The 27,829-nt window shown below is 46.6% G+C and overlaps 1 protein-coding gene across 1 annotated transcript in view; it reads right to left on the bottom strand.

Moving 5' to 3' along the window:
* Window positions 1-27,829, bottom strand: part of RNFT1 (ring finger protein, transmembrane 1) — a 203,749-nt gene that overhangs the window by 18,367 nt on the left and 157,553 nt on the right. The window contains exon 6 of the mRNA XM_078679824.1: window positions 14,605-14,763. Within this exon, the coding sequence (XP_078535950.1) occupies window positions 14,605-14,763 (159 nt within the window). The remainder of the gene's footprint in view (window positions 1-14,604; window positions 14,764-27,829) is intronic.

Genomic DNA, 27,829 nt, shown 5'->3' with positions numbered 1-27,829 from the left:
GAAGAAGTGGGCAAAAGTTGTCATTGTGGATGCTCCAGATGGTAGTCCCCAAGTGTATACCTACAAATTTGATGGTTTTGTGGACTCAAGAAAGTGAGGAGTTTGTTCTCTTCCAGGGTTTGTCCTCGGCAGGCACATGGAACTACAAAAGTACAGACTTAGTTATATTGAGTATTCAGCCTGCTAACTCACTAAACCATTCCCGCACTAAACATCGGAGTGTTTTGGCTCAGATAGGGTTAGTTGGAAAAATAAGCATTGGTTGTGAGGACTGCACAAATAATGGGTCTACATTTGTTCTTCACTGGGAACCAAACACCCCATAGTAGCGCTCAATTCTCAGAGGTTAGTGTTGCTAAGCTGTCTGAGGCTTACTCAAGGGAGGTGGTGTGGTGCTAGTAACTCCCATTTATAGGTACGCATAAATAACACTCAATAATTGATTGTCCAGTCTGTACTTTTTTTATAAAAAGGAAGAGTACATTTATTACACACACACACACACTACTCAATACTAATGCATCAATTTACAAATATACATGAGCTGTTGAAAATACTTCTTGACACTGTGTACACATTCCCTCCCCTCCCGCGGGGGAGGGGGGGAGATCTAGTACCACCACTCACAGGTATGAACATCATCTTGCCCCCAAATGCAGTGGGTTGGCCATAACCTGGAGTGAGGGCCCTTCCCACTGGCACCACTCCAGTGGCGGCCCACCCCATTATTTCAACAAGCATTTATATTGGGAACACCAGCCATAGTGACAAATAACCCTGACTGAGAGCTTCTCATACTGACCATACAGTATACACCCTTAAATCAAAGTGGCCGACAGTCTGGTTGTTCAACTAACGCAGTAGCAAGAATACTTGTCAGAGCATCACTTGGAATGAGAGGTACTTATCATAAGTGGTAACATGATCAATGCAAGTCAATCTCAGCCCCTAAAAGGCATCACATTTTTAATAACTATTATGCAATTACAACCAGGCACCCTGGCAAGAATGCCTACCAGCATATTTCCAATGTACTTATCATTTCACATATTGCATGTGACTTTCAGTCCCCTAAAGGAACGACATTATGTAAATGCACCACTTGTACAATTGCATCTTTACACCTCTAGGGGATGTCTCCACAAGACAATCAATGTTCAGCCTTTCACAACTCTGTGCAGTGAGGGAACTCTCCTGAGCAAGAAATTCAAATGTCTCCAGCTCAAAGTTTTCCCACCAAAAGTAAACAGCTTCACCAAGATCTCGTCGAGCGGCTATCAGACAACATGGAGCACTCTTCGGCCACATCATGCTACCTAGTCCCGCTGAGGATTCGGACTTCTATTCCAGAGTGACGTACCTGGTACCTTATACCCGACCCACACTATCGCAGACGGCCTTAAACCTTGCCCTTGTTCCTGTCACGAACAACTAGCTGACCACGGTTGGCACTTAATGCTTTTTGGTGCTATTTTGAAACTTTAAAACTCTAGCTCTACCTATTAGATTTTTTGTCATTTTATTTATTCAAATGTACTCTATTCTTTAAATTGGTTAGGGATGGTTCTTGTGATTTTTTTTCACTTCATTACTGTTCGAATATTAAATAAATATTTTACATATTGCCTCTAAGTTAATCCTGATTGCTTTGTGCCAAGCTACCAGAGGGTTAAGCACATGTTGTTGTGAGTTTTGTGGTTCACCTTGACAAGGATTATAGTTATTATTTGAGGTGGGTTCTCGTCTTCTCAACTAATACACCATTCTCTTACACCTCTCATGATCTCGCTCTTCCCTGGAAGATCCATCCACCATCTTTGTCAAGCGTAATTGAGGTGCAGGTAATTGCAGAGAGCCTCTGAAGCATGTTGTCGAGGGATTGGTCCCTTCAGGGTTATGTGGAAGACTTTCTGAGGTCCCTGCCTCGCTAACTCTCAGCCTGTCAACTTCGATCGAGTTGCCCACTTCAGAGGGGAATGATCTCTGGCTGTTTTGATTAGGGGTCACCGTGTCCTGAATGTTCGATGGGTAGCCAGAGGCTTAACTACTCCAGTACTCCTTTAAAGCTTTTGGTTGCTTCACCGCCTTCTGAAGCAATGGCATGGATGAGAGTTTACCCAATGTTAATGTTGACCGTGGGAGTGGATGGGTGTCCCTCTCCCACCCTTCTCTGGGTGCCACAATATTTTTTAAGTCAACAAAGATTCTATGGACACCTGGATTTGCTGCAGTATAATTCCCTCTAGTCTGGAATGAACTTTGATCGGAGATGTCTCTGCTCTTGCGCATTTCTTCTTTTTCGCAAGGGTGGATTTAGTGTAAGACCCTCCCCGGTTTCATGTGGGGTAGGGGCTCAGAACATTGTTGTAGCTTCACGAGCATTTTTGAAGGGGAAGTTCTTCATGATCGACTCCATTTGACATCAAAGCTCAACAAGATCTTTGGGCTAGAAGCTATAGAAGTTAGCCTGGTCCAGGGAAAAATGAGAGGTTGGAATTCACCTCAATTGTAATGATAATGTCCTCAATTCATTGAAAAAAATGGCAAATCAAATCAATCCTGAACGAATGTTCATTGTGCTGAAACTCCCCTTTGAGTCATATGCAGATTGCAAACAAGGTGACTATTATTTCTAATTAATAGTCATAGTATGACAACATCAATTCCCAAGAATATCCACTATTTATGCAGTTCTAACCACTAACCAATGAGAAGTTACATACCTTTGGGAATGATCTTTATCGAAGGTACTCTATCTGCAGATTCCTCACCTCTTGAAATCCCAGGCGCTAGACTGGATCTAGAAACGTTCAATAGCAGGTAGAGAGCGCTGGCTCTGCACTAGCACAAGAAACAAAGCCACTGTGACATCACTGGTGCTATAAAGCGCCCAGATGTTTGTTTACCAATCATTTTTGCCACACCCCATAGGGCGACAAGAAAATGACAGGGTTGAACTGCACCTTCTCAAATTCATGCCACTGACGTTTTTAAATATTTGTGCTCTAACATCCTTCAGAAAAGGGAGGTGGGCGGGAACAGTCAGAAATCTGCAGGTAGATAGAGTATCCACGAGAAAACATCATTTACCCAAGGTAAGTAACTCCTTCTTCACAGAGATACTTCTACCTGCAGATTCCTCACCTCTTAAATAGATTCGCAAGCAGCAGCCAATCATGTGGCAGACCTCAATGAATGGTCTGAAGAGGAAATTCTAGAGGACTGAGCATGTGAAATGAACATCCTTCCTCACCTCTAAGTCCAAGCAATAAAGCTTAGGAAGGTGTGTAGGAAAGTTTGTGCCACCACCCTACTAATTTCAGCCACAGGAACGCCCCTTGCCAATCCTGACATCAATGATTTGGCCCTGGTGAAATAGGCCCAGATTTTTTCGATCAGCTTCTCTTTAGCAAGGGTGTAGCACAGTTTAATAAACAAAATTAGCCAGCAAGACAAAATTCTCTTCCGAACCACCTTGCCCTTCTAACCGACTGTGTAACCTGATTGTCAGACCTAATTTCCTTATACTGCCTGTGTAATAGCTAACCGCCCTCTTGATGTTTAGCGTATAAGGCCTCTCCACCTCCTTAGTGGGCTATGGCAGTGGATAGACAGAAAGGGCAAAGGATTGCCCCAGATGGAAATGGGTTACCACTTTTGGAAGGTAAGCCGCTCTGATTTAAAAAAAATAAACATATTATGGGGAAACACTTGTGAATGGAGAAGGATGCACAGTGCTTGCAGCTCACTGATGAGCCTCACGGAGGTATTTGGTACAAGAAAAACACTTTTTAATGTCAACTATTTCAACTGGCAACTCAGAAGGGGCTCAAACGGAGAGCCCATCAATAACATCAACACCAAATTCACAATCTATTCTGCATGACGTCAGTCCCATCCGAAATCTCATTTAAACAGGTTTGGTCCACCAAGGTCACTTTTATGTCACAAAAAAAGCCTGATGACCATGTGTCGCGATGCAGGGACACTGAAGGCCCCACTAGCTGTGCAATAGAGTTGGCGGTGACCGGCCTTTACAATGAGCCTGATCACATCTTGACCGCTCCTCATTATCTCAGAGAAGTGTTCTTTGAGGTGACCCAGCGCATGGGAGAGCACCTCATGAGCCATATTCCACAAAGCGTGGGTGTACCCATGAAACATGTGGCATTAAAGGATTTTAGAGTTAAACTACTTGATTAAAAAGGATTAGGTTACTTACCCAGCAAGCATCTGTTCTTGGCATGTAGTGCTGTAGATTCATATGCTTTTCATAAGTCTGCCATCTAGTGTTGTGCTCGGATGATTACACGTTGTTTTTGTTCCAAGACGTTTTCTTCGAGTCACAAGGCTGTGAGACTCCTCCTCTTGGGAATACTGTGCATGGCTATCGACGTCATCTTCAGATTGTTTTGCCGTGGAAAGGTGAGAATATAAATAATGCTGTGTCTGTAAGCATAGAGATGGCCATGCATTAGTATGAGAGAGTATATGAACTGCAACCTACACAAGAATTTGGGGAGAAGGGATGGTGCATGTGAATCTACAGCACTATATGCCAAGAACAGATGCTTACAGGGTAAGCAACATAATCCATTTGTGGCATGTGTGCTGTAGATACTCATGCTTTGCATAGACTGTAAAGCAGTCCCTCTCCCTAGGTAGTGGTTAACTTGTGTGGACTGCAGTTGTCTGAAAAAGAGTCTAAGTACTACCTGACCAACATTGGCTTGTTGGCGTGCAAATACAGCCATAAAATAATGTTTTGTGAAGGTTTGTGAAGTAGACCATGTTGCTGTTTTGCAAATATCAGCAATAGGAATGTTTTAATAAAAAAGCCACAGAAACTCCAATTTTCCTAGCGGAGTGTGCTTTTGGTGTAACAGGTAAAAGTCATTTAGCCTTTGCATAGCATTTCTGTATGCATTTAACTATCCATCTGAAATGTCTGATTTAGAAATTGCTTTCCCTAAATGAGGAGGTGCAAAGGCCACAAACAATTGTTTAGTTTTTCTAAATGATTTAGTCCTGTCAATGTAATACATTAATGCTCCTTTTACATCAAAAGTGTGTAATGCCATTTCTGCAACTGTCAGATTGTGGGAAAAACACAGGTTTAATCAATGGGTTGCTTAATATGAAAACTGGAAACTACTTCTCGTAGAAATTTAGGGTTAGTTCTAAGCGCTACCATATCCTTGTTAGTTGAAAGAAAGGCTCTTCTAGGGTTAAGGCCTGAATTTCACTAACTCTTCTAAGAGAAGTAATGGCAATTAAAAAAGCAAGTTTCCATGAAAGATCTTGCAATTGACTATAATGTAACTGTTCAAAAGGAGGACCCAATAATCTTATTAGGACAATGTTTAAATTCCATGCTGGGGCAGGTGGAAGTCTAGGGGGAATTATCTTTTAAGTCCCTCCAGGAAAGCTTTTATAACAGGAATTTTAAAAACTGATGTGTTATCTATTCTGGAGATATGCGCAATAGCTGCTGATGTACTCTTTTAAAAGTATATGCTAATCCAGCAACTTCTAAATGCGATAGGTATAAAATAACTGTTTGTACCTTTGCTTGAAGAGGATTAACGTTTTGTTTGTGACAGAATATAATAAAACGTTTCCATTTTCCTGCACATCATTGCATTGTAGTTGGTTTACGAGCTTTTTAAGAATGTACATACAGTCTTGAGGCAAATTTAAGTATCCAAACTCTAAGACTTCAGGAGCCAAATAGCAAGATTAATTTCTTTGGGCGTGGGATGTCTTAATGTAACATGGTTCTGCGTAAGAAGGTCTGGGTTGAGGTGAAGCTTCTCGTTTGGGATTAGAGATAGTGCCATGAGTGTTTAGAACCACGGTTGTCAAGCCGATGTGGGAGGTATTAGTATCATGGTGAGCGATGTTTGCCTGAGTTTCCTCACCATCAATGAAAGTAGTGGGAGAGGTGGAAAAGCGTATGCAAATATCGCTGTATATAGAGCATTGCCTTTGGACTGACGTTGGTGATATCTGCTTGCGAAGTGTGGGTTTTCGAGTTTTCTTTAGTTCCAAATAGGTCTATCTCTGAAAACCCACATTAGCTAAAGTAAGGTTGAAGAACATTGGGGTGATTTTTCCATTTGCGCACTTGTTGTTGTGTTGTTCCTAGGACATGTTTTGCAAATAGATGAATGTTGTGGTGTATTGCTAACTTCCATATTTTCTGAGCTAAGTGAGATAATATGAAAGAGTGCAACAGAGCTTTTATTTCTGGTTTCAGAAGGATTTGGCTTTACATTGATAAGTTTGTGTTTGTGAGGTGGAATATTTGGAGGAGTTGTTATGAGTTCCAGACAATAACCATGTTGGGTAATGTCTAAGACACATTGGTCTGGCGAAATGGACTTCCATTTTTGGAAAAATTGTTGAAGACAACCCCCAATTGGTGTTTGGTGTTGTGGGAAAGGTAAACGAGTCATTGTTGGTATTTGAGGAATGTGTATTTTTCCCTCTGCCTCTTCCTTTAACATTGTTAGCTCTGTAAGAACCTTTATAGGTCTTATTTGTTGAGGTTTGTCCTTGAGTTGTATATTTTGAACCAGAAATATCTGTAGAAGCTGTCCTTGACCCTTGTTTAAAATTGGACCTACGAAAGGAATCTCTATAGGGGTTTGTTTGTAGAGCTCCCATTGATTGTGCTACCCCTGTGGGCCTTTTTCATTTTTTCAAGGACTGTGTCCACCTGGGGGCCAAAGAGATTTTCCTTGTCAAATTTGAGGTTCAATATGGTCTGTTGTACCTCAGATTTGAAACCGGACACCCTTAACCAGGTATGTCTTATTAGGACACTAGTATTTTATACTCCTAGCAGCAGTGTTGGCTGCATCTAATGCACACTTAAAAGAGATGTTGGTGATAAGTTTGCCATCATTAACAATCTCTTGATCTCTTTTTCTGTGCTCGTCTGAGAGATGTTGGAGAAGGCCCTACATTTTGTCTCAGTGGGCCCTGTCGCACCGTGCTTGTAATGCTTGGCTATTCGCTACACGCCAATGAATAGCTGCTTGAGCTGCCACTTTTGTTAGAAGCATCCATAAGTTTGGATTCCTTTTCTGGTGGTGGTGCGTCTTAAGTGGTATGGGAGTTCACCCTTTTCCCAGCATTGGATACTACTAAAGAGTCAGGAGTTAAATGACCTCTAATAAAAACAAGCATTGGCATAGCCAATAGGTCTCGCCTTTGGGACCTTATAAGTGTTTAGTTATCCAGCACAATATCCTTGGTGCAACAACATCAACTGTTGCATGGCTGAACACTTATAAGGTCCCAAAGGCGAGACCTATTGGCTATACCAATGCTTGTTTCATCAGTTCTCACCTCTCGCATTCTCTTTTTAACTTAAGCATGTAACAAGGTTGTCATATTAAGTCCATCTTTCATCCAAGGCCTTCCTGGTCCGATGGTAGCCCTAACTTTTGATTCATAATACGTTTATGGTGCAGCTTGACAAACAGATGTACTTAACAAATTCCATTAATGGAGTGCCCATTCTTTACCACCGCCCAAACCGGCACAGCCAAGGATACCGGTTTTCTTCTAACTTTTGCCTCAAGGTGGTCGAGTGTCAGACTCGGGTCTTTCTGCCACAAGCTCAGTTAATAAGGCTTGGGTGACTTACATGATGTCGCAATGCTGCATTCAACCAGGACAAAAGCCAGATCAAAACCCTTCTCGCTTGGCTGTGGGTAATCAAGGGCTGCAAGATGGCCAATGGTCCTCCCAGTTCTGGCCCAATGCATGTATTAGGACATTTTATATATACATTTTATATGATGAATTGACCTGGTCCAACTAATGCTCGTCCTCACTGTTTTGTATTGTGCAAAGCATCCTGTGTACTGAAAGGTCGTCCAGTGTCGTGGTCCGAGCTTCTAGCCAGGGCCTTTTGTCTAGGGGTGGGCGTTTAACTGCGCTCCGTTGGAGGAGTACACAGAGTTTTAGCGCACAAAAAGAACTCTGCCAATCTCCAAGGAGCAGAGTTTACTGGTGCCGCCTCCCAACCTAATGCCGCATGTCTGCTGCCACCCACTGTCCAGGCCGGGAGGCAGATGTTGCTTCTAGTTCTAAGCTTCGATATTCGTATGTGTTTTTTCCCTCTCTAATGCAGAAATGCATTCATCCTGCTGCAGCTTCATTTAGACCTCAAAGTGCATGCGAGTCACTTTCTGTGCAAACATGCATTATTTGTAAGTGGAAGCCTTCTCTGTGCACTTGCTTCCACGGCGTCTTCATGCTTTCGAGTGTGGCCTCCTGATTACTATAGGCCACACATTATAAGGCACGGACTTCTGCAGATGCTGCAATGAAACTGACGAGTAATCAGGGACGACGCGTTTTGCCTGGGTTAGTTTTGCCTGGGTTAGTGGCTCGTTAGGCACCTGATGGCCAGCATTATCTATTCTGCAACAGTTGCTTTAAAAAAAAATAAGCCAGGGTGACGGCGCCACGCATTTGCTAGGGCAGTCCTCCCTTTTCAGCACCTGTTCTGGGCTCCAGCAAATTTCAGAACATTTAGTACAGACCCAGTTTTCCGAGAGCCCTTTGCACGTGCCGTAGTGCAGAATGAATTAGCAGCCGCTAGCAGTGTGTGTAAAAGGTGCAATGGATTGCCCGCCCACTGTCTGCGTTCTCTCTGACGATGAGCGCTGTCAATCAAGCCACCGTGGGCCCCTGGGCGATGCCAAATTACAGCCGTGCATTTCTGTGAGAGAAATGTCTCGGTTTTTGGTTCTCAGAACCTGCGCCTCCTCACACTAGCCCTGCGCCGACTCCGACAATACTGGGGATCAAAGGAGAGGTCGGAACCAGAACAGACAGACGGAAAGGTTAAAACACAAAGTAAAAGAAACCGGCTCTTTGGACTACTGCATGAGACCGGAGGACGCGGCACCCAAGTGCACAACTGAGCGAACAGCTGCGCTGACCGGATCAGCCGGGCTCGGATAAGAGTGCATTAAGCAGGAGCCGCGGAGTTCATTTGACTTGTCAACTTAACCCTTGCAGTCCCCCTCCCCCCAGGCACGGCGCCAGCAGAGGCGCGGCTCCTTACGTCAGAGCTGGAATGACGTGGTCACGGCATGGAAGAGGAACCGGGGAGTCCCCTAGCTGACGAGCCTTCGGTTTCTGATGTTACAATGACGTAAAAGCAGTCCTGCCAAGTATCACGCATTTGGCGTGACGCTAACGCATTTCAGTGTGGTGTTCCCGCATCACCGCACTGAAATGCATGGTCACGCATTTTTACTCTAACCTGACAGAGCTGAAAGTGGCTGCATTAACCTACGCCAGATGCTAGCGCATGCTCCAGCTCCCCTGACACAAGTGTGCTGTGGCCCGGCCCGGGTAAAGCAGACTTCGCTTGGCTGCAGGCTCAGTGTGTAGCAGTTAAAGATTCGACGTCATGTGCACTGCTCTCAGTGCTACAATGTTATATTTGATGTGCCCTGGAGATCCGGGCCCTGCCTGCCACCTAGCTGCCGCAGTTTAAATATATAGGGCATTGTGCGTGGCGCCGTGTGGGGACGCGACGTCACGTCCTACAGACAGGGTGCGCGCAGGGCGTTACATACATTTTGTAAAGACATTTGAGGTGGAGGCCGGCTCCTCAATGGTTAGCGGGTGGCGCTGGAATGGGGCTCGGCTGCCCAGCAAGCTGATCCGGGCCGGGCCGGGCCGGGCCGCCCGCACTGTGGGGCGAAATAATATTTAACGATGGATTAAAACTCACGGGTGTAATTCCCGTACTTTCATGGTAGCTGAGAATGCATGACTCGACTGAGAACGGTGGGTGCAACTGAACAGAATTGTCGCTCTACTAGCCTCACAAAGTGCGCTATGGCGCAAGTGGGGAGCGGCGGCTGTAGTTTAAATAAAATAGTGGCTACAGGGAGTGGCAATGGCAGCGGTGCGCTGCTGACACCATGACCGTGGGTCTCGACCGGTGGATCAGTTGAACTCCGGCGTCCGCACGGACTGTGGCAGCCTGTGGAGTTCTTCCCCAGCAGTACACCAGCCCTTCCTGTAATCATGCCGGGCCAGTGCTTGCTGAGGTGGGAGTTTTTGCAGCGAGGTGCGGCCTGCACAATTAACGTTACTGAAGTCTACTCATAAAGTAAGTTGTGCCTCAGTCAGCGAGGTATTTCTCTTTTCAGTGTACAGTACTTTACATTTTATTAATAGCGCTAGTGCGCCAACAGCGCTGCCGATCCTATTACTTCACGTGGTCAGTACCTCCTATTCTGTGTCGGTGTAGTTGCTCTGTGACAGCCTGTAAGTGAAAACAAATATGTGAAGGAGCCCCCCTGTTCATCTGGGCAGTGTGCGGGCTCAGCATTACTTACATTATGTTATGAAAGTTAGACTGTTGCAGAGGGCGGCCTGCTTTGAAATTGTTCAGCAGTCACACTAGCACATTTAAATTGATTCCAACCCCTCGTTATGCACATGCTCTGACTGACTGCATCTACTCTCCATGACGGCGTTTTTGTATACAGGTTTACATTTTATTTTCAACAGGCTGTTTTACAAATATTGACTTTGCTGAAATTTACAGAAGCGTCCTTTTGTTAGTAGTGGTATGGCAATGACTGTCAATGAGTGGTGCAGATCTGAGTCCTCGTTGTGGTTAACAGTAGGATCAGCTTAAAAGGGGCACTAGATGCTTTAGTTTTCTGGTGCTTTCCAGCAGTTTTTACATCTTCTTCAAGTGTCTTGTTTCTCAAATGGGTTGTAATTGCAGATATTTATATGTTTTCCTAGTCTTCATTGCTTGATTTTGCTTGCAAAAAGTGTCACTCATATTCGTTGGAATGTCACTCCTAATTGAACTGAAATTATTTAAATGTCACACTTGGCAATCTCAAACCTTGGCAGCTATGTAAAAGTGGCCTACACTGCTCCCAGAAGAAGGGGTGCGAGTGCGACAGCATTTTTGTTTTTAAGTCCGTCCTCTGTGACTGTTTAGCCCGGTGAGTTTGGGAGGGGGGGAGTGTGCGTGCGTGCGTGCGTCTGTCTGTGCGTGTGTTGTGTGCGCCTGCGTGTGTGCCTGCCTGTGCCTGCGTGTGTGCCTGCCTGTGTGCCTGCCTGCGTGTGTGCCTGCCTGTGCCTGCGTGTGTGCCTGCCTGTGTGTGTGCGTACCTGCCTGTGCTTGCGTGTGCATGTGTGCATGTGTTGTGAACAGCCGGCCGGGATCGGAGCGCGTGACCTGATCCGATCCCGGCCGGCTGCGTGCTCGTGACAGTCTGTTGTCTCTGCCTAGTCCTTGAACGGGAAAAGGACTGAAATGATAACAATAGATCGCTTTGCGACAGCAGGGGCTTTCGCCCCTGCATTCGCAGGCGCGACCTAATGAGGTCTGAAGGTGGTGGTTTGTATTTTTTGATCAAAGCCGGAGTAATTATTCTTGCTTTAACTGGCTGTTTAAAAATTTCCTCTGCATGAAGTGTCATACCTTTTAAAAGTGGTAAGTACTGTGCTCCTCTTTGTGTATTAGATAAAGTTTCAAAGAGAAAATCCTCCTCTATCGAGTCCTTATATAAAGGTATCTGATGGAAAGTAGCTGCTGTGGCTTTAAGATCCTGATAAGCAGATGCATCATCAGGTGGTGATGGATGGCTAGGGTATAAATCAGGATCAGTGTCAGCATGAGGATCAATATTTTAATCCTCCTAAGGATCCCCTGGTTGCGTGTCATATGGGATGTCTTGATGCTCATCTATTGTTGACTTAGGAGACATATTACCAGCCTCAGACAATTGTGGGAATTGAGGTGGGGTGGTGGGGTGGGTGGTGGAGGTGTTAATTGTGGCACAGGTAAAGAAGGAATGGGAATGCGCAGTGGAATAGTTGCAGCATCCTTTCTTTTCTTCTTTACGGGTTGAACAGGAACCTTCAAAGCCTCCTCTAGGCTAAATTTAAAGTATTTTTTGTTTCGGATCAAGCTTTTGGTGAAATTGCTTGAGGATTGGCTCCGATGGAGATTTCCGACCGACAACAAAGCATTTCAGTGGAGGTAGCTTGGTCTTTGACGGAGGAAGGTTAGATTCAGAAAAAACAAATCTTTCCTTCGGTGTCAAGATCGAAGAGTGAGCTGTTTTGGTCTCGGATAGAAGGGATGCAGAGGCCCCTGCTGTTCGGTAGAACTATTTGGAGCCGAGTCGGAGAGCAGGGGTTACGAGTCTTGTTAATGGTGGTCGCCATGGCTTTTGTGCAGTGGTGGCCCATGAGCAGTTTTCTCAGTGGAGGCTTAGGATTTTGATCTCGAGCAGCGGTTGAAGTACTCATGGTATGTTGTTTTTGTGCTAGCTGAAGAGTGGATTCTTCTTGTGCCACTGAAGCCTCTTCCTCCTCTCGACCAAAAATGTCGCGGACATCGTTCATTTGCTTGCGCTGCAATCTCTGAGTGTCTTTTTAGAACAAAAAGACTTACAGACTTCACAGGTGTCCTCTCGAGGTTCGGGCGAGAGACAGAAGTTGCAAACGGGATGTTGGTCAGTGAGAGGATATTTAGAGTGGCACTTCAGACAGAAACGGAACGGAGTGTGTTCCATTAGCAGGTCATTCTCGATCTGGTTCGAAATAGAGAAGTGTTGCCCGGCGGGGCGTGGCCCATAGGCCAAAGAGACAAGTTGAAAACCCCGCTACGAAATCTAGTATGAGATGTATACTATACCTCTCTAAAGAATACCGTTGAGAGATATATCCTGGACCGAAAAGGAGCCGAAGGAGACTCGAATCTGTGTGAGAGATACTAGATGCGAGCCAGTAGGCAGAAAAAAGGAATTTGAAGAAGGTGTCGATAAGCATGCGCAGTATTCCCATGAAGAGGAGTCTCACAGCCTTGTGACTCGAAGAAAACGTCCTGGAACAAAAACAACTTGTAATCATCTGAGCTCAATGCTAGATGGCGGACTTATGTAAATCATGTTTATCCACATCACATATGCCTCAAACACCTTTTTCCTGTTAGTCTTGAGTTTTTTAGGACTCCTCCAGGGGCGGAGGGAAAGCAAAACAAAAAATGGGGTGGGGTGGTGGTTGGGCCTGATCTGAACCTTCTCACCGGGGCGATATCGACTTCTCCCAAACTGCCAAAACTGAGTCTAAGCAAACCTAATTGAAAGGCATCAGCAGTTCAGATGCTTGCACCAAAGGCCGCACACATCAGTTAAGCGGTTGATTTGTTCCCCAGCGTTGGCAACAGCAGTTCTACAATCTCTACCACCTTATTATTAACTGGGTGAAACTAGGCCACCTCAGGGAACTACAATCATGAGACTGGAGATGTACCAAGTCCTGCACTGAGTCCTCTCCCAATCCAAAATCTTAACCAAAAGAGTCACGCCTAGCCTTCCTCCTAGATCGAAGGACTAACTCCTGTGATGTTGACATAGGCTGATACCTGAGGGACCCGGTGGTACTGAAGGTGTCATAGTCGGCACGAAGAGAGCTGTGAATGGACTCAGTTGCTTCTCTGGAGAGGGATGCACCACTGAAAAGGTTAGTGTAGGCATAACCTACAGCAATGCCAGAATAGTCATGGGGCCAAATGGCATCAGATGAGAATGGTCAGGTTGGAAAAAGGTCACCCAGTAGCATTGGGGGGTGCATTACGTCTGTCCCGCAACTTGGGCTTTATGCTGGAGGGACATAAACAAAACAAGGAAAGGAGATGAGTAGCTGTCAGGGGCAGGTACTGAGGATCCACACTAGTGGTGGCCCCCGCCACACACCTCTAATCAGGAACAGAATATCACCCCACTGCATACCTTACACACACCAACAGCATGGGTCACCTGCCCCATAATTGTTGGGGACGGGTACACTTCAACTGAGTCATGAACAAAGATATTGATTGGGCACAGAGAAATAAGCAAGTCACTGATACCACAGCGTCAGGTGCACCATTACCGGCCAATATCATGACATTCCAGGCAGACAGAACTTCAACTGGATTTATGTGGCATCAAATGTAGTGTTACACAGCAGTTGAAAACATCTTCCGGATACAGGCTGGTGCCTGGAGGAATATTCATAAAGGTACAATAAATGACCTACCAAATGCAAACATAACCTAAAACAGCATGCTGAAAAATAAGCAATACAATGACATGTTTTTCATTTGCCCTTGTTTTTGCATATTGAGCTGTTTCATAGCCCTACGAATGTATGTAATGAGGCATTTTATCCTCATCAGTAAAATGAAATGTGGAGTTATCCTGTTCAAGAATTAAACAAAATAACTTGGATTGGCAACAGTAATTTAATATATAACAAACACTAAGAAGCCTAGTTACTGTAATAAGTAACCCAGCAAATCCTGTCCAGCATTGGTGGATGTGCATCCAGGCAAAATAAATACCATGCATCATCCCAGAATGAACAGGGACTTCATTGGGAATGTATACAAATTTGGTAAAAAGTGACATCTTTCTTCCCCTTACATGGTATCTCTATAACACATAATAATTTAAGACATGTCCTAATGAACAATAACAATGACTTGCTGAAAGACTAAAGGAATACCATCTTCTTCGAAGAAAAGTCAAAATATATACAATCACCTACTTTTAGGATGAGGTAGAAGAGAGCCAGTAGTATTCCCAGACTCCATCCAGTAAAACTGTCTGCTTCCCTGATGCCAATCAAGTACCGAAACCACACTGGGACTGGGATAAGGCTCCGATAATACTGCCCAAATTCTTCTAAGAGCATATAGCAGAAGCCCTGGGGAGAAATACAGACTGTTAGTGATTCAGCAAATTAGCATTAGGATCATTCATCTAAAGACCGTAATGCTAAACTGTTATCTCTCAGTCAACAATTTCTTTCAATAATGTTTCACACTATCCACTGCAAAAGCTCCATATCAAAGTCACCAAACAAGATTGTGTCCAAACCCTACACCTCATTAACTTGGACTGGTCCAATCAGTTCTTGATTCACTTCCTACCCACAATACAATCTTCCCACAATACTGTTACCAGGGTTCATCTCAAACGAGAATATATGTGGCTCTAGATGACGGCAACCGGAGCTCTTCAATATCTTCCTTCTTCAATCAACTATCTGCCTCTAACAACATTCTCTCTGTAGGCCTTTATGGAAAATTAGTGGTTCTCATCCAGTCCCAACCTCTCAAGACACTGTTAGGTTGTGGAGAACTATCAGAACTCCTCACTGGATTACCCAGGTCAAAATGGGCAAGCATGTATATCTGTCCTTTGAGTACTTTCTCTCCCATCTCTAAAGAAATCCTTTTTTCCGCTATCACAGGTATGAAACCTTTGTAGGATTCCAATAACCTGACTCGTCTTTCGTCCTCATTGAATGGCTATCGCTAATTCCGTTCCTGAAAATTGTGTAGTATCTATCAACCTTAAAGTTGAACTAAAAGAATAACCTCGATCCCTCTAAAGTTGACATCTAGAACTCCCATCTCCTTTTCCTATATCTCACTCAGGTTATTGAGAAATAGGTTTCTTCCCAATTAATTAATCACATCTAAGAGAATGACTTCTGGGTTGCCTGCAACTGCGTTTCAGGGCTAGTCATATTACAGAGTCTGCTACACGGATGGTGATTAACGACACTGTCCACACCTTTGACAAAGGCTTCCTTGTCCCATCATCCTTCTGGATTTAACTGAGATGGACACTGTACACACAATATTCTCATGGGCACTTCAGAAAATATGATGGGCATGTAGGGAACTAGCTTGAAATGGTTTCAATATTATCACTCTCGGAGCTCTCACAGTTTAATCTTACCACACATCTATTTCGGCCCCTTAGGAACCACTGGGTGAACTTATTAAATATCTTGGCATTTAGTTTTATCAAGATGCTAGTTATATTCACATCCATCTCAAATTGTAGTACCCTGGATCCATCTGCAAAATTAAATCTTCCTTGGACCGCTTCTAGACATGCAGTCCAAGAAAGATTTGCAATGAAAATGCAATTAGTGCCTTGAAGATTGATTTCTTCACCTTACCCCAAACATTTACACACCTACCATATTATTTATTTATTTATTTATACTGACATCACTACCAAACTGGCGAGCAATGTCAAATCTTTGGATCAAAACCTAAACCCTAAAGGCCGAATACAAACCATAGTCAAGTCAGCTGGATAAAAAAAAAAACCTGGTCACCCCTCAGGATTTGAAGCCCGCAGTTGAGGACACAGTAATCTCCCAGCATAATTATGGCTCTGCCCTCCTTGCTTGCTTTCATGCTACCTCCAGGTTTGTTAAAAATAAAATTAAAAAAATGTGAACATATTCGCCCTGTTCATGCTCATCTTAATTAACTCCTTCAGAACTGGATGTCTCACATACAAAGCTTTAAACCTCTAAACCATCCACCAAGCATCTCTCCTACATCTATCTGGAAGTCTCTTATGTTGCAAAGGCAAACATCTCTCTTCATTTTCCTTTTTTGGAAGATTATGCATCTTATGCTCCAATATTCTGGAATGATCTGCTCTTCCTTTCAAGAACACTAGTACCCTCTCATAACTTAAATTATTCCTAAAATTGATCTATGGGACGCATTTACATTTAGCCGTTTAATGTTTCCAGTGTATCTACTGTGTGCTGCTCTTTGTGCTCCAAGTCATAAGTGGGCTTAGAAGATAAAGAGGATATCTAAGAAGGAGAAGAGGCTATCTACAGACTATGATGCACTACCTCACTCATTTCTTTATGCATCAGTGAAATTATACTAGAATCATCTCCTACTGGCTAATAGTTTAGCTATGCCATGATCCTTCAGACCAGTGGTGGTTTGTTAATTTATAAAGTGGAGAGGCTATCATAAGAAAGTTCAGTTTGCTCGCAAAATACACTTGCAGCATCTCATCATTAGTTTATGATAAAACGGCTGTCAGGACACAAACTAACAATCTCACACAAACCTTCACATGCACATAAACTGGTACATAAACAACACAAGCATGCTCTCACTCATACACACAACATGGAAACTGACCTGGGGTAGTCCTCAGCGCAGTTTCCTCTGCACATCGTCTCCCGTCTTCCAAAGCAAACTCGGCACCCTCATGCACAATCAATAGTACAGATCGGACGGAAGGCTGTCCTTTTTCCTTCATCATGCCTTCTGATAGGGCATGACTGATGGGCCCCAATTCACTATTATCTGACATGCTGCTCTTCCTGACGCTAGTGCAGCATGTCAGATATGTTTTGCTTCTGCGAAAGGACGGGCTATAACTGAATGGCAGGAGGCTGACATACAAACCCTCGGGGATTTATACCGAGTCGGCATGCTCATACCATACGAGTCCCTGTTGGCGGAGGTGGGGCTTCCAACTGGGCAGTTTTTAGCACACTGCTCCCTAGTGGCGCAGCTGACCGCTAAATGGGGGGACATGACCACGGAACCCAGCCAACACCTAACCATACAGTATCTACACATCATGGGGAGAGGCAGGCACCTTGTGCGCTGGTTTGCGGCGTCGCTCCGCACACACGCCCTAGGTGTAGTGAGCAACGGGCAAGGCTGCTACATATGTTATGGAGTTGTCCTAAGCTGGGTACATACTGGTACACAATCAACAGGGCTGCACAGGCCGCACTATACCATTTGAATGGGCTGTACACCTGCTGCACCACTTCAGAAGTTCTTATGCGGAAAAGGCGACGTACCGGTTCCTAGATCTGGGACTAGTGGTTGCAAAGCGTCTCCTAATGAAGAGGTGGAAGGCGCAGGACCCCCCCCCCCCACACGTGCGGAAGTGGAGCTAGTCGCTTTTGGAGTGGGCTAACGTGGAGGGAATCGCCATTCTAAAGGGAGGAAACACTGGGGTTGCAGAAAGAAACCATGGCAGCCCGCTGGGAAGGAATGCTCCGTGTGCTACAACAGCTGTAGAGGGAGGGACTAGGGAGACAACCCGAGAGAAAGGATACTGAACACACAGGTGGGGATGCACCTTCCACCAAAGGCCCGCCGTAATATTCCAATACGGCTTCACAACTTGGTTGAGCTCATACGCATGAATAGTCGCCGCTAACACACAGTCACAACCACTGAATAAATGATGGACACTGGGGGTGGGGAATGGGGAGGGGGGGAGGGAGTTAAAAGTACATGCACCGGTCAAAGATGCTTTTGTTATGGTTTTCTATGTTCTTTTGTATGCCATCTGTGTAAAGGCCCAAGCTGAATGAACTGGTAAGACATTACACACTGTCATGATGCTGATACAGTGCTACTGAGCTATAACCTTTACGTCCTGTAATATGACTACATATCAAGGTTAAATGCGCTCCTGTGTGAGCACTCCCATCATCAATGATGGAACTATCAGTATGCATGTGAACCTAAAGATAATAAGCGCCGGGATGTTGGTGAAGGATCTCATACACAACGGTATGTTCTCGTGTAAGTTGCCTGTCTTGATTATGAAAATACTAAAATCAATAAAAACAGATTTAAATGAAAGAAAGAAAAACAAGCATTTGCAATGCAATCGGTCTCGCATCAGGAAAGTTTGAGCTATTGGTATTGTAAATGACTAATATTTTATTTATGTGTTGGTTTTGAAAATAGCTAAATTAATAGCTTTGTCATTCACAATGCCAATAGTTTTATCGCAAATGTGACACCTATAGCATTTATAATGCAATATGTGTTGTATTTACGTGACTTAAATGTATTGATATTACAAATAACAATGTCTTCATTTTTTTAATAATTAATACTTAAATGAAAGTTATTGTGATTTCTAACACCCAGCGAGAATGCGCTGTATTGACAAGACAGATTAGATACTGATCCTAGATGTGGCAGACAGGGTGGGTTTTATGCATTTAGCATTGGGGTGCCCTGGATTCAAGAATTATGGGCCCAGGTGGCTGATAGGGTGAAGTGTGGTACCAAAATCTCCAGGTGGAGCTATCCCCACTACACTGCCTATTGGAGCAAGTCACAAACCCTTAAAAAAAAAAAAACGCAAGATCGAACACAAACTCCGTAGTACTTCTGGTTTTAGCAAGATGCAGTATCACCAAAATATTGATGGGGAGGCGACCTCTCCCACCATAATCGAACCGTTGGGGGATGTGCGCAAGTGGATGCTTGCTGAGGAGGCCCATATGAAGCCCAGTAGGTGTGATGAGAACTTACGATCTTGGGACATGGGAGTGAGACAGAATTCCTAAATTCTTAAGCAAATAGGAGTGATCAACATGCATCGGATGAGAGCAACAGTAGGACTGAGAGGGAGGCCAGATTCCATGGATATGATCATGGTCAAGCTCTTAGATATACGGCATCTCCGGATCCCATCTGACCACATGCTCATAATTGTATATCCACTGAATATTGAAAAAATTAAGGCTATAAAAAACATTTAAGAAAAAAAAAACATTCTCCTGCTGGCCTAGAAGGTACCAGAGACCTTTCTAGACCCTCTCCCCCTCAAACAATGATGTTCCTTAAAGGGACACTTACTAGCAATGGCGGCTTGTACAGAAGACTTAGCCCAGTAATGAAGGTGCCCACAACCCATGGGAGGGGCAGAGACCACAAATCCAGAGTTAATTAAATGTAGAGGTTTGCGGTCACTGCAACTGAATCTTCACACAGCGTGGCAATTAGGTTGCAACGGGTCAGTAGACATTCCCCTAAAAACCCCACGCTAGGTCCAGTAAACTCCCATTAAGATTCCAAAGCTGTGAAGGAGCTACTTCTACATGCCGAGGGTTTAACTCTACACGCATCACAAGCCTGGTTGATGCAGATTAATGCCTTTGAGAGCCATCACCTGTCACCTGACCCAGCAATCAGCGGCCCACAAAAGCACATCAAAGAGACCAGCCCAACATGAAGGAGAGTCGAGCCTGCGGAGGTGAAAGCCGCATGCGGAGGAGACTGTACTGACCAGCTTCTACAAAACGTGAAAACGTCAATCATTTTAGAAGGGGGGGGGGGGGGGGGGCTAACAGCGAGAACAAGTAAAAAAAAAAAACCAGGATTGTTAGTTTCCACCATGAAAGCAAACAATGAACCGCCTTTCAACCCGGAAATACCGTCATTAGCCCACCACAGCTAGATTATCCGTCTCTGGGGCGCTCTGGGGCGATACAGAGCACGCTGTTAACCAAAAAACTAAACCGTAGTAACACAGCATAGTAAAGAGTCACCAGGTCCCCAGAGACGGAAGTGTTGGTTCGGAGTGTAAGCCACATGCCGCAACAGCCAGGGCCACATTGAACGTCTGAACGACCCCTCATGCACGCAGCAGGTGTGGAGGAAACGCTGTTTTGCAAGGACGCTATTTTGTACCTTGTAACATAGATGATGCAGGCCCTTCTTCCACATTCTCGCCAGAAACGCCTCAAATAATTGTCCCGGCTTCCGCTTGCAGTTTGCGGGCTGCGCGGGGCCGCGCGCTCTCCGGCGGGGCTGCCCTGCTGCTGCGTTTGTCCTCGTGGTAGGCGCCCACGTGGGACGTGCTCGTGATGCCTTGGCGGGGCTTTCTGGGCTTGCTTGTGTGCTTCCCAGAGAGACAGGAGATTGGGAACGCGTGCACGCGGCCGGCTCCGATCGCTTTTCTGAGCAGGAGTCACCCTGAAGGGCCAGAGGCCGGTGGGCTGGGGCGGAGAGAGGGGGCAGGAGTCACTCTGGAGGGCCAGAGGCCGGTGGGCTGGGGCGGACAGAGGGAGCAGGAGTCACCCATGAGGGCCAGAGGCCGGTGGGCTGGTGAGGAGAGAGGGGGCAGGAGTCACTCTGGAGGGCTGGGGCTGAGAGAGGGGGCAGGAGTCACTCTGGAGGGCTGGGGCGGAGAGAGGGGGCAGGAGTCACTCTGGAGGGCCAGAGGCCGGTGGGCTGGGGCGGAAAGAGGGGGCAGGAGTCACTCTGGAGGGCCAGAGGCCGGTGGGCTGGGGCAGAGAGAGGGGACTGGAGTCTCCCTGGAGGGCCAAAGGCCGGTGGGCTGGGGCAGAGAGAGGGGACTGGAGTCTCCCTGGAGGGCCAGAGGCCGGAGCGGAGAGAGGGGGCCCGGCCGCCTCGCAGCTACACAAACACAAGTGTTTGTTAGGCGGCCCATTTGTAAACATGCCAGTCTGAGAGTGCGCCTCGCCGCGGCAGTGCCGGGTCGTCGCGGCGCTCGTCAGCCGGGCCTATTCTGGAGACTTATGGAGGCGCCTCCTTCCCCCCCCCCCCCCGGGGGGCGTGCAGCGCCTCGCCTGCGCCGTAATGTCCCTCGCACCGCCTCGGCGCCGCATCCGAATTATTCATTGTGATAAGGTTAACATTTCAGAACACACCGACACCGGGGGAGGCGCAGAAAGATGACAATTACCTCGATTATGGAGCTGTATTAGAATTTTTATTTGCTAAAGGGTAAAATCCGACTTGTAAAATTCACAGTTAACTTCGAAGCACAGTTCTGCGCCTCCCCATCCCGGGCTCCGCCGCCTCTGGGAGGCGGGAAACATCTGCTGGTTTAGGCAACACAATATGTTCACATTTTCTATGACTTTTCTTTCTAATTGCGTTTTAAAGTTAATTTTTTTATTCATCAACACAAACTAAAGAAACAAACCGAGCCCCAGATTCATGAAACTTTTGCTGAGAGTCGGAGGAAGACGGTCCCACCTACCCCCGCTAGGAAGGGTTCAAGCATCCCTGCTGCAAGGGCACGACATGACAGGAATGGGGAATAACTGCTCACACCGACGGGTGCTTTTCAGAGCAAATTGTCACCATTTTTGTGAACAAACACTGCGGGAAGCGTGAACTGACCCATGGACGTCAATTCACAAAACTGCCAAGGGTAGTGGAAGGGACATCACACGTCATGTAACGTTTACTTTCACTCACACATGCTTAACATACATATACATTTACACACACACTCGCTCTCCCTTAAACACTCACCCACGAGCACGCACACAACATACATTTAAAATAACCTTGTACTTACCTCAGCTATCGAGGAGGGTCATATTCCAACAAATTGCATTTTTTTTTAGTACACCAATAGTGAATAATAACATTCTATTCACCATTAGAGTAATAAAAGATTGACAAAAAAATATGTATGTGGAGCTGCCCTTGTGCTCTTGGCACTGATTTTGCCTTCACTGAGGCTAGGGGTCGTAAAGGAAGTGCCAGGGGTCACAGCTGCATCCGTGGCGACCCCTAAATGACCCATGAAGTGATCGCTCTGGACAGCAGCAGGCAGGGAGAGGGGCTGTACAAGAGTGTTAGCCACAGTGGCAGCACAGCCGCCTCCCATAAGCCTCTCTGAGATGCCAATGTCTCCAAGCCCATAATTATACAGGAGATATTAGACACTAAAATTCAAGGCCCTAAAACCCTCAGATTTTTTTTTTATTTCACTCTCATCGAAACAGTGTTGTAATGTCTCGCTGACCGTTGCCTCAAACGGAGGGTCTGTCAGCGCATCCGCCCACAGGCGCCATAGTGGTACCACTGAGCGTATGTGCTCTCTCCCAAAACTCATCAGTATAGGGGAATTGTCCGATAGATAGCAGGACAAATAAGAGATCTCCGATAGCACCTGTGCCATACCATTGGAAACCAGGCAATAGTATAAGCGGCTATGAGTCCCCACTGCTGGAGTATAACAGAATACATTCTTTATTGGATGTCTGTCCCTCCATATGTCAAGAGGGCGCAATCCTTACAACATGTCACGTAATGCTCTGGTCAGGTGGGCCTTAGAATGGTGTCTAGGCAGTTCCCAGTCTATTGCACCATCTAGGATGCAGTTACATTCCCCTGCCATAACGATGTCTGCATTAAGGTAGGACGAGGCAGCCGCTGTAACTCTGGCATAAATGACCGGACAATCAGTATTTGGTGTGTAAAGGTTCACCAAACACACCTCCTGGCCATCTAGCGCTCCGTACAGCATCACGTATCAACCCATTGGGTCGAGAACATGCCCTCTGTTGTGAAATGGAACTCCTGTGGCCACCCATAACAGCACACCATGCGCATACTCAGAATATGAGGTAGCATACAGTTGTCCCCTCTACCGCTTCCGTAGGGTAGTAATGCAATCCGCCCAAATGTGTTTTTTGGAAAAATGCAACTGACATTCTAACGTTTCAGATAGGCATGCACTCTCCTACGCTTTTCAAATTGGGCAATACCCCAGACAATCCAGGACATTTGGCATGCCATTTGCAGTCATCAGCAACCCCATACACCATTCCAGCCAACAGGCTTCCCCATCAGTGCCCCCTTCAGCAAGACAATCCAGGATCAGTAGCCAGGACCACAGTGTACAGGAGCAGCATATAATTCTCCAACCTTTTGAACCTTTAAAGATAGAACACCCACCCAACTCCACCCTCCCCATGGACACCTTAACTAAAACCTCCCGTACAACAAAAAACGGCTAGTTGGGAGCTAGCTTTCACTGCCCAGCCCAGAACTTTATATAAAAATGAAAACAGATCAGTTTTATTAGAAACGTTATGCTTCGCCAGAGGCCAGGTCTCAAAAGAAGCTGTGAGGCTGAAGCCCTCAAGCACACTTTCCGTGTCTACTTACCTCTCTCCCATTTCTCTCCCGCCGGCCTGTTTCCAATACAGTAGAGTCAATCATGATAAGTCTTACCAAGCCAACCCCTCGCCACACCCGTCAACAAGTCAGGCCAGAGCTCCCATCACTGACCAGTCTACAGTTCGGGCAGCACCGGTACCATCTCCAGCTCAGCCAGGAAGTCGTAGGAGTCTCTCCAGTGGGCGCCCTCCCCATAGGAACAGCCGCAACCCAGAAATAAACAAAACAACAAAAGAAACTATTAGGACAGCCGTCCAAGCTCTGGGTATTACCGCAGGGACCGGGTGTGAGGAAACCAAGTGCTCAGTGTGCAACCACACAGGAACGGCAATGGGCGGTGCTCTAGTGCTCGTGAACAGGGGGGAGGGTTATCTGCACACGGAGTATTTATAACGCAATTTAGACAACTTGTAATGAGTGCCAAAAGGTTTTGTGGGCGTTACGTACCAACACCTCAGAGATGGGCGCGCGCTCTCCGGCGGGGCTGCCCTGCTGCTGCTGTTGTCCTCGTGGTAGGCGCCCACGTGGGACGTGCTCGTGATGCCTTGGCGGGGCTTGCTGGGCTTGCTTGTGTGCTTCCCAGAGAGACAGGAGATTGGGAACGCGCGCGCGCGGCCGGCTCCGATCGCTTTTCTGAGCGTGCGCGTGACAGTCTCCTGTCTCCTGGGAAGCAGATCAGGCAACAATAGTATCGCGCCTGCGCGATGGCATATGGCTTTGCCATATGCATCGCAGGCGCGAGACCTAAAAAAGGACGGTCTATAACTGCCCATGCCTGACACATGCACAATCCAGCCCCGGAGAGCCCTCTTCTGTTGCAAGGTGATATTGCAGCTTTTACATGTGAAGAAATGTTCGTCGAGATCCTTTCGATACATTTAAAAGCGTTAATATTTTAAGAAATAAGCTGCAGGTGCGACATAATTGTGGGGAGGTTAAAGCACTTTTGGCCCCTATGGAGAAACCGCCCTGCTTCAGACAGTACCTTCCACTGCATACCTCGTTCTTACCTTCCTGTGTTTCACAAAATTCCTTCTTATCCACTTTACTCTCCACTTTTGTTTAATCAACAACCATTATGTATATTGACTGCCATTCTATTGCCACTGTCAACCTATGCTTGCTTTTGTTGTCCACTGCCTGGAATTGACTAAATGGGTTTCTTTTTCACTAACCTGGTCAGAAAGGCACCTACGGGCATGGCTTTGGCACAAATGGAGTGAGATGCGTCTCTCCGAGTCTCCGCTGCTTTTATCCCCTGCCACCGGGCCTGCCGACCGGGGCAGGGCACTCAACTAACCGTGCTGACACAGCGGGAGTAGCCTCTCTAGCAGAAAGCAGCCCACGGGCCTTGAATGAGCAAGCTTCCCGATCGGCAGTGAAGCAGACTCCCCCGGCAGCCATCTTAGGTGGCGATCATGTCTGAGGCCCGCCGGATGATCATGATCAAGAACAGGGGCGCAACTAGGTCTTCATTTCGGGGGGGGCTAACATGGCAAAAGAAGGGGCGTGGCTAATGTTAATCAATGGGGCGGAGCTAAAATGGCAGATAATCAGGATCGGTTAATGTCCCCTCACACCTTAAAACCCATACCCGCCCTGAACTCTAAAATTACCCCCGGCACCCCAAAACCCATACCCATCCTGATCCCTAAAATTATCCCCCCCTGGCACCCCAAAACCCATACTCACCCCACACCCTAAAATTACCCCCTGGCACCCCAAAACCCATTTCCACCCTGAACCCTAAAATCACCCCCCTGGAGCCCCAAAGCCCATACCCGCCCTGAACCCTTAAATTACCCCTGGCACCCCAAAACCCATACCCACCCTGAACCCTAAAATGACCCCTGGCACCCCAAAACCCATACCCACAGTGATCCCTAAAATTACACCCTTGCCCCCCAAAACCCATACTCACCCTGAATCTTAAAATTACCCCTGACACACCAAAACACATACCCACGCTGAACCCTAACATTAACCCCCTCACACCCTAAAACCCATACCCGCCCTGAACCCTAAAATTACCCCTGGCACCCCAAAACCCATACCGATCCCTAAAATTATCCACCCGGCACCCCAAGACCCATACCCACACCCTAAAATTACCCCCTGGCACCCCAAAACCCATTACCATCCTGAACCCTAAAATCACCCCCCTGGCACCCCAAAACCCATACTCACCCTGAACCCTAAAATGACCTCTGGAACCTCAAAACCCATACCCGCAGTGATCCCTAAAATTACACCCTTGCCCCCCAAAACCCATACTCACCCTGAATCTTAAAATTACCCCTGACACACCAAAACACATACCCACGCTGAACCCTAACATTAACCCCCTTACACTCTAAAACCCATACCCGCCCTGAACCCTAAAATTACCCCTGGCACCCCAAAACCCATACCGATCCCTAAAATTATCCCCCGGCACCCCAAGACCCATACCCACCTCACACCCTAAAATTACCCCCTGGCACCCCAAAACCCATTAGCACCCTGAATCCTAAAATCACCCCCCTGAAGCCCCAAAACCCATACCCGCCCTGAACCCTAAATTTACCCCTGGCACCCCAAAACCCATTCCCATGCTGAACCATAAATTCCCCCCGGCACCCCATAACCCATACCCAACCTGAACCCTAAAATTGCCCCCTGACACTCCAAAACCCATTACCACCCTGAACCCTAAAATCACCCCCCTGGAGCCCCAAAACCCATACCCGCCCTGAACCCTAAATTTACCCCATGGCACCCCAAAACCCATACCCATCCTGATCCTTAAAATTATCATCCCCCCCCCCGCGGCACCCCAAAACCTATACCCACCCCACACCCTAAAATTACCCCCTGGCACCCCAAAACCCATTACCACCCTGAACCTTAAATTACCCCTGGCACCCCAGAAACCATACCCATGCTGAACCATAAATTCCCACCTTGCCCCCCAAAACCCATACCCACCCCACACCTAAAATTACCTTCTGGCACCCAAAAACCCATACCCATGCTGAACCATAAATTCCCCCGGCACCCCATAACCCATACCCACCCTGAACCCTAAAATTGCCCGCTGACACCCCAAAACCCACACCTTCCCTGAACCCTAAAATTACCCCTGGCACACCAAAACACATACCCTCGCTGAACCCTAAAATGACCCCTGGCACCCCAAAACCCATACCCACCCTAAACCCTAAAATTGCCCCCTGGAACCCCAAAACCCATACCCGCTCAGAACCCTAAAATTAAACCCTGGCACCCCAATTTGTAACCCACCATGAACCATAAAATTACTCACTGGCTGCCTAAAACCCACACCCACTCTTAACTCTAAAGTTACCCACTAGCACCCCCAAAAGGTAATGATGTGCTGAAAAATGCATTAAAGTTACTGGAACTTACATAAAAAACTTCAGACTGCTCCTCTGATACTATACTGTGGAGTCGGGCTGATCAGCAGCACTGCGTCCTGGCATCCAGCCCCTCGAAGGTCTCAGAGTAGATAGGTCTCCTGGATTCTCCTTGCCTGGGTCCCCTCTGCTTCTTCGCTGCTGCCCTTGGATGCGAAAATAGAAAGATCCATGGCCCTGTTCACCATTTATCTGGTGAGCAGTGCGGTGGATGTGAATTCCATCCAAGTGCACAGACAGCAGGGTGAAAGGGATGGCAGTGCAGGTGATGCTTTTCCTTTGAAAATTAATTTCTGCTGGTGTCTTAGCCCAGGGTTTGCTGTCTGTGCACTTGTATGGAATACACATCCTTACAAGTGCACAGACAGCACACCCTGGGCTATGACGCCAGCAGAAATTCCCATACAAAAGAAAAGCGTCACCTGCACTGGCCATGCCTTCCTCCCTGCTGTGCACTTCACACCCCATGCTTATAACCCATCAAGTGCTTAGGTGAATCCCTGCCTTCAGGCAAGGATTTCACCTCTGCGCCACTCTAAAGGAAAACAAGAGGTCAGGGCAGGGGGGTTCACTCGAGGAAACTGTTCAGAGGCTGGCTGTCTGCTCGGGCTGCTGGGCCTCTCAGAATGCATAATAAAAATCACATTCTCGGCTCCGATGCGCAGCGTTAGTTAATGATTTCAGTGCGTGTCATCTTAGCCCGGGCAGAGGAGGCGACGGGGGGGGCTGAAGCCCGGTGAGCCCAATGGGTGTTGCGCGCCTGATCAAGAGGGAGTGCACTACACGTGGGAGTCCATGGTGCTGTTGC

The sequence above is a fragment of the Lissotriton helveticus genome, chromosome 3_1, assembly GCF_964261635.1.
Source record: "Lissotriton helveticus chromosome 3_1, aLisHel1.1, whole genome shotgun sequence".
NCBI classification, from domain to species: Eukaryota; Metazoa; Chordata; class Amphibia; order Caudata; family Salamandridae; genus Lissotriton; species Lissotriton helveticus.
The sequence above is the reverse complement of the archived record's forward strand: the minus strand, read 5'-3'. Positions and strand labels throughout refer to the sequence as shown.